Source organism: Capsella rubella, unplaced genomic scaffold (assembly GCF_000375325.1).
Source record: "Capsella rubella cultivar Monte Gargano unplaced genomic scaffold, Caprub1_0 scaffold_4, whole genome shotgun sequence".
NCBI lineage: Eukaryota > Viridiplantae > Streptophyta > Magnoliopsida > Brassicales > Brassicaceae > Capsella > Capsella rubella.
In genome coordinates, this window is record NW_006238920.1 from 721,769 (window position 1) to 729,128 (window position 7,360).

The following is a 7,360-nucleotide window of genomic DNA, read 5'->3' on the forward strand; positions in this document are numbered from 1 at the left end:
AACGAGCTTTATCTCTTAAAAGACTAGAATATTAGAGCCATACATAATACCAAAAAAGTTAGCAATGTAGCCCATAAGTTCATGTTTTACAAAAATTAATACATATTACCAAAATCAATCATTTACATATAATTAACCAAAAAACACAAATGCAAGTAACTTTTTCAAAAAAAATTTACAGCTTTAAGCTGGTGACTGGTCAGTCATTTTTAAACCTATATAAATAAATAAAAATCTTAGATAATCCCAATATCCAATCTTCCCACTATAATTGAAAAAAAAAAAAAAAGACTCCATTTTATAAAAATTGAACCTTTCTCCTCTCTTCTCCTCTCACCATCTCTCTCTCTCTCTCTCTCTGCAATTCTCAGTTTCTTTTATTCAGAGAAACCAAAACAATCTCAGTCTCTCTCTAACAAACAAATATGATAAACGGCTGGAGAAGAGCTTTTTGCACTTATATTCCCAAAGAAACTAACCAACTCAACGACGACGACAACGGAGTCGTTGTTCTTGATTCGCCGGAGAATCATCGTCTCCGCCACAAATCCACTTCTCGTTTCGGTTTTTTCTCAACTCCTTCCACTCCTCGTTCTGATTCCTCCACCGGAAATTACAGTCTCCGTTGTCGTACTTCAACAGCCACCTCCGTCGCCACTCCTACCCCGTCTCTTCCCGGAACTCCGAAGCTTAAGTGCAAAACCACCACCGGAGAAAAAGAAACAACACCGAGAAACAGAAGCCTCGTCTCTCTTTTAACACCTTCTTCTTCTTCTCCTATCTCTCCGGCGAGCTTCTCCCTTCTCAAATCCAAACTCCGATTCAACAAAGTACACTTCATCGATTTTCAATTTTGCTTTTTAATCGTTTCGTTTTTTTTTTTTTTGCTAATTTTTTTGTTTTTGGGTTTGAGCAGAGTAGTAGCAAATGTGGAATCTGTTTACAGAGTGTGAAGTCAGGTCAAGGCACGGCGATTTTCACGGCGGAGTGTTCTCACACGTTTCATTTCCCTTGCGTTTCCTCACGCGCCGCCGCGAATCATAACCGGCTTGCTTCTTGTCCGGTTTGCGGTTTCTCGCTTTTACCTGAGATTCGAAATTACGCTAAACCGGAATCTCAAATCAAACCGGAATTTAAGAACAAGTCTCTTCTTCTGAGAGTTTACAACGACGACGAAGCTTTGATTTCGTCTCCGATATCTCCCGCCGGGTTCCACACCATACTTGAATCCGACGAAAACGAAGACGGCGATGAGTTTACTGGATTTTCCGTTAATACTCCGTCACCTTTAACGGCGAATCTGTTAACGGATAGAAACGTTGACGTTAGGCTCTCACCGGAATCTGCTATCGTTGCGTCGGGTAAAGGTTACGAGACTTACTCGGTCGTTATGAAGGTGAAATCGCCGCCGTTTCCGACGGCGCGTGGATCTGCGCGTAGAGCGCCGGTTGATTTGGTGACGGTTTTAGACGTGAGTGGGAGAAATTCCGGTGAGAAATTGGAGACGATGAAGCGGACGATGAGGATTGTGATTTCGAATCTGAGAGAGACGGATCGTTTGTCGATCGTCGCGTTTTCGTCTAGCTCGAAACGGCTATCGCCGTTACGGAGGATGACGGCGAACGGGAGGAGATCGGCGAGGCGAATCGTGGATATCATCACCGCTCCAGGCTCCGTCGCCGGCGTAGGGATGAGTGTGAACGACGCGTTGAAGAAAGCGGTTAAGGTGTTAGACGATCGCCGGCAGAAAAACCCTTTCACCACCGTCTTCGTATTAACGGATCGTCAGGCCCATCAAGCGGCCCAATTAGCCCATTCTAGAATCCCCGTGCACACCGTTTGGCTGACCCACGCGTTTCCCGAAGACGCGTTTGCGAGGAGCATCAACGGTTATTTGAGTTTGTCGGTTCAAGATCTCGGTTTAGAACTCGGGTTAGTTTCCGGGACGGGTCAAGGAGAGATCACTTCTGTTTACTCTCTATCGGGTCGACCCGCTTGGCTTGGAACCGGTTTAATCCGGTTAGGTGATATGTACGCGGAGGAAGAAAGAGCGTTGCTGGTTGAAATCAAATCACCGGTTAATAATTCCTTAACCGGAAGTAGATCTCACAAAATCATGACCGTTAGATCTCGTTACGTGGACACAACAACTCAAGAAACAAAAACACCCGAAGATCGCGCGCTTTTAATACCTACTCCATTAACCGTACGATCATCATCTAATCCAAACATCTCACGGCTCAGAAACCTCCACGTAAGCACTCGGGCCGTGGCGGAGTCTCGTCGGCTGATAGAGCGTAACCATTACTCCGGTGCTCAGAGACTGCTGACATCAGCAAGAGCTTTGCTTGTGCAGTACGGTTTGAGCTCGAGCGATGCATGTTTACGTGGCTTGGATGCTGAGCTAGCTGATCTTAACGGTGTGAGAGGAAGACACGTGGCGGCATCGGAGAGTTTGGAGTCGCTTACTCCGACGTCGGCATGGAAAGCGGCGGAGAGGTTGGCTAAAGTGGCCATGGTGAGGAAACATATGAACAGAGTCAGTGACTTGCATGGGTTCGAGAACGCTAGATTCTAATATTTGTTATAAATAATATTTTTCTTGATTAGGTTAATTAAGAACTTTGTGTAATGATCTTATACAAACAAACTAGAGTGGTGCATAAATGAAAGTTATATAATTTGGTCAAATGATAAGTTTGGATTAGTTATATTTTGTATATACCAATTCAGTTATTATGTGATATTGTGATACATTTTTCACCCTAAAGGTGATTATACAATTTTTATAGCTAGGGATGTTGCATTAGGTACGAAGTAGGTTTTACCAAATCAATTACAAAATATTCACATTTAATTTAGTTTAATATAATGAACTATTTTTAATGTATGAGACATCATTTTCGTTAGAGATAAAAATATAGTCATCATCACTAATACTATATTTTTTTAATCTCTCAGTCAATTTTCAAGATGTACAATCATCACACACAAATTGTAATAGTTTTTTTTTGGTGAATCACAAATTGTAATAGTTGAAGCAATGTATAGTCATTCGTGTTACTTAAACCAAAAATTTAAACCTTATCAAGAAAATGAATACAAAGCGAAGAAAACATGATTAATGATTACATATAATTTTATTAAAGGTTAAGAGAATAAAGAAAACCTCTAAGTTATTCTTAATAACATGATTATATTGTAAAAGTATTCCATTGAGAAATTCATGAAATAAATAAGTGATAGGTTTATTCATTTGTGTTGTTGTAAATTTGAGGCATTTAAAATGCTCTTAACACACACTACTTATGAACATGATATGATATTTTCTTTTTAGTTAACTAATTTTTATAAGAACTTTTCTTTTGTTTTGCTTTATAATTATTTAAAGTGAAACTTTTTGAGCCAAAAGCATATATTCTATGTGTACTTCTTCATAATGGGTAGTAACATTATAAATACTAAAAATGCAGTCCAAAAAAATATATCGAGATTTAGCCTTTTTGCGGCTACACACTAATTAAATTCGTTGTATCCCAATGATTCAAACTCGATGGTCAACAAAATATTTAATAATCAAAACAATAAGAACTTAACAATCCTACAAAAAAAAGTCTTATTAATATGATTGCAGATACTTAATAATTGAGCTGAGGATATCATTTTAACGGCGGGATTTGTCTCTTTTTTGTTTGTCTCGTAGGCTTTTTTACACTTAATTAATTATAATTCTTGTTAATTTCACCTCTCGTTTGAGTGTCGCTTTGCGTTATGCACAAGATGCATCATCATGATCATAATAAGTTTTTCAACTTCTTAGATTAGATTAATTGTCGTTGAAACTTTCACTTAGTAGGTGATGATCTTTGTAAACTTTGAAATATGAGATTTGATTTAACACATAATGCATTTATTCTTGGATTATGAATAACAAAACTCACTAGTACTGAAACAACAAAGTCATCGGCCTAAGTGTTTCATTTTAATCGGCCGACCAATGTATACAAACGTCTAAAATTGAGGAAAAGATCATGCAACATTGGTCAAACATCACCCGACCAACGTATACCGACGTTTTGATCAACGCTCCTTCTTTGTTGCGTAAGGTTGCTGCCCAAGCTTTCAAAATCTCATCTTCAAAAACATTGACCGTGAGATCCGCAACATCATTACATCTTGAAGACGAAAAAGAGATGGTGAATGCTGATGCTACTCTTGATCTAATAGATTTATCCAAACTTTGATTAACAATAAACCAATAGAAACAATAACAATAAACCAATAGTAAACCAGTGAAAATCCAGAATTGGGGAGAATCAGATCTCGAACTTTGATTTGGAGGGGGGGGGAGAATTTGGTTTAGAACTTTTATTTCGGGAAGAAATAGGATTTAAACTTTTCTTTCGAGAATATCTACATCGAGATCAAAGTTTTGGCTCTATATGGATTGATACGTTAGTTCTCAGGGGAAATAGATCGTTTTCCTTAGTTTTGTTTTGTTTATTGTTGCCAAGGTTGCTTTCTCAAGGTAATGTTATGGTGTTGTAATACCTTATGTTCATTTTCTAATGATACTAACATATTTAGCAAAACAAAAACATTGGTCAAATAGTGAGAAAGATAATAGTTTAAAAGGCAAAAAAGCTATTTGGGAATTATATGTTTTTCTGATACATTTAATTTGGATAGGCGATGGTGCGTTCCACTAAAGTGATGCAATAATGGTACGCACGGCTATATCTAAAAGTTCATATCATTTAATCCATTCAAATGTATTAAGAGATCTTTAGTTAGTTTTCGTTTTTAGATTTAGTATATACACGAATATGTATTATATTAAGTAGAGACCAAAAGACAAAAATTAATAATTCACAAATTTTGGGTAGTGGAGAGAGTTTAGAGATGATCAACAGGACAAAACGAGTCTAAATGATTATCTTAATTAATAACTTTTTATAATTATTGTAATATACTTTAGCCATATAAATATCATAAACCAAATTTTAATCATTTGTATTCTTAAGTGAATGATATACATAATTTTGAAGTTTATTCTTTTGACGCCAAATTTTAACGTTAGTGGGGTTAAACGATTTTTAAGGGTGGTTAGAACAACGGTCAAAGAGTTCAAATTTACTGAGGATAGGGGTAAGTTTTGGTGCTGTCCTCTAGAATTCAAGATCAGGAGACAAAAGACCATATCTGTGTATTAATGTTTGGTTTAAAACTATAGCTTTTATACACAGAACCCAAAACAAGATCATGATACCAAAGAACAGAGCTCTCGCTGAGACAAAAAAAGATCATGACCCCAAACCTTCTTTAAGAAATGCAGTATAAGAAGTTGTGAAAAGAGTGATCAGACTACTCTAGAAAAACAGCTGCTTACATTTGGAAGCATCTATATCTGTTGGACAATAAGGACACTTGAAGGACTTTGTACCATTCCTCGACATACCGTTGATAGACTGCTTGCAAAGGACATGACCGCAGCTCAATCTCATCGGAGGATTATCTTCACTTGAGTGTTCTTTGGTGACAGGACATACAAAGACTGAGTGGAAGCGATACTCTTCAGGGAGTTCCACAGGTACAAGAAGTTGCTTCATTGTTTGCCATTCTTTTCTTTTCTCTGGCAGAAGGTTCAAGTATTTCAAAAACGTCGGTAAAACTTGTGAACCTGCTGCAACTGTTACAACTAAAGGACTCTCTGATGATTCACCGAGTAGACTGCAGTATTGGTGGGTTAGTTCTTTGGCAGCGTTGGTCCATAACGCAGGTGAGAGGAACTCTGAGTATGGGGATTTATCGAGGTTTCTGTGCCATAAGAGAGAGCCCATGAGTTTCTGGATCTCTGGTAAACACTTGTTTGAATATGTAGTGAAGTGTTTTCTGGCGTAGTTGATAGCTTCTTTGGAGTCCTTGTCTTGTGCTATTTTCAGGAAGTGAAGGCTGTGAAATGTCAACTCGAGATCGGAGTTTGCTTGCTTTAGCTTGTCAGAGTTCAAAGCTACCCACTTAAGAGCTGGTCCAAGATCTCGTTTTTTCATGGCTTCAAGTATCCTATGCATTTCCATGAAAGATTCTGTAGCAGAAGACTCAAGCCCAGGCTCGCCAGTCTCGGAAAGGAAACTGTCAACCATGTCGAACATGCCTTGCCTGTAGAGAAAACCAGCTATTATCTGGTGAAGAGCATGAAGATCAAACTCGACGTTTCTGTAAGCCGTTGATATGTCTGGATTCAGAGTCCTGTCCACCGCTTTCGGGTACTTGGTCAGAGCCGCACTTAGTTCTTTCTGAGTGGCTTCAACTTGTTTGATCGGAGCAATCTCATTTAAAGTTTTCTTCAAATCAGCAACAACAGATTTACCATGAAGCGGGTTATCTGAGCCAGCGGGTACCTCCTGTATCGTGTTCAATGCCTTGTCGATCTCTTGAGACAGTCTATCCACCACTTCCTGTGTCTTGCTATAGCAAAGTTTCTGCTTTTTGGTAACACGATCAAACGCATCTCTGACACTCTTTAGCTCCATTCTAAGATAATCAATCACACTGGTAAAATCCTGAAACAAGTATAATCAACAAGAAAGGTCTCAGACAGGACAATCTCCACAACCAAATAACATCATTCTCCATAAGCAAAAACATATCTTCTTTACAATGAATCATATCCACAATAACAACAACACAAAGCACACCACATAGCAGTTTCTTGAACCTTTCTTTTATGCATCAGAACCAGTGAGTGACTACTACTATGTCTATTCATCATATCATCAATCAAAAAATCGAATTCAGACTCCAGAAACCAAAATTAATCTATAGAGAAATCCAAATAATCCAAATGATTCAAGAATCGAAAGATCAGGTAAAGGAGTCAGAGAATTTGACGATTCGCGAATCAGAAACAGTCGATGAAGCGAAGAAGAATCCAAAGCCAGAGACAAATATATAATCAACATGTTCAGTGAGAGAGATGAACCTATAAAAAACCCGATGAAGGTAATCGCCGGAAAAGGAGAAAGATGAATCGTCGGACGGAGGAAGATGATGAATTCGGAGATTTCGACTTGTTTAAGTTTTCGTTGAAACTCTGTATTTATTACTCTCTCATAATCCCTGATCTTGACGATGAATCTCAGCCGTTGGATTTGATCCGTTTCTTTGAATCAGACAAATAATTATTACTTGGGCCGAGAGATTATGTAGGCTGAACTAAAAGGCCCAATAGTCATACTAATTAAATTACGGATTAAAACCCAAATGTTGAAAATAATGTAAATTGAGGTTTTGGAGGGAAAAAAGATTAGACTATACAGTAAAACCTCCATAAATTAATAATGTTGGGACCATGAATATC

General features: G+C 38.1%; 2 protein-coding genes across 2 annotated transcripts; one reads left to right on the forward strand and one right to left on the reverse strand.

Moving 5' to 3' along the window:
* Positions 1-360: 360 nt before the first annotated feature.
* Positions 361-2,699, forward strand: LOC111830981. Its single transcript, XM_023784157.1, has 2 exons — positions 361-830; positions 917-2,699. Exons 1-2 carry the CDS (start codon positions 426-428, stop codon positions 2,576-2,578), a joined length of 2,067 nt encoding a protein of 688 aa, XP_023639925.1. The 5' UTR covers positions 361-425; the 3' UTR covers positions 2,579-2,699.
* Positions 2,700-5,183: 2,484 nt separating this feature from the next.
* On the reverse strand, positions 5,184-7,067 carry LOC17887840 (protein RMD5 homolog). Its single transcript, XM_006294324.2, has 2 exons — positions 6,983-7,067; positions 5,184-6,563 (listed from the first exon to the last, which is right to left on the reverse strand). The coding sequence occupies exon 2, from the start codon at positions 6,531-6,533 to the stop codon at positions 5,370-5,372; it is 1,164 nt and encodes a 387-aa protein (XP_006294386.1). The 5' UTR covers positions 6,534-6,563; positions 6,983-7,067; the 3' UTR covers positions 5,184-5,369.
* Positions 7,068-7,360: the final 293 nt, after the last annotated feature.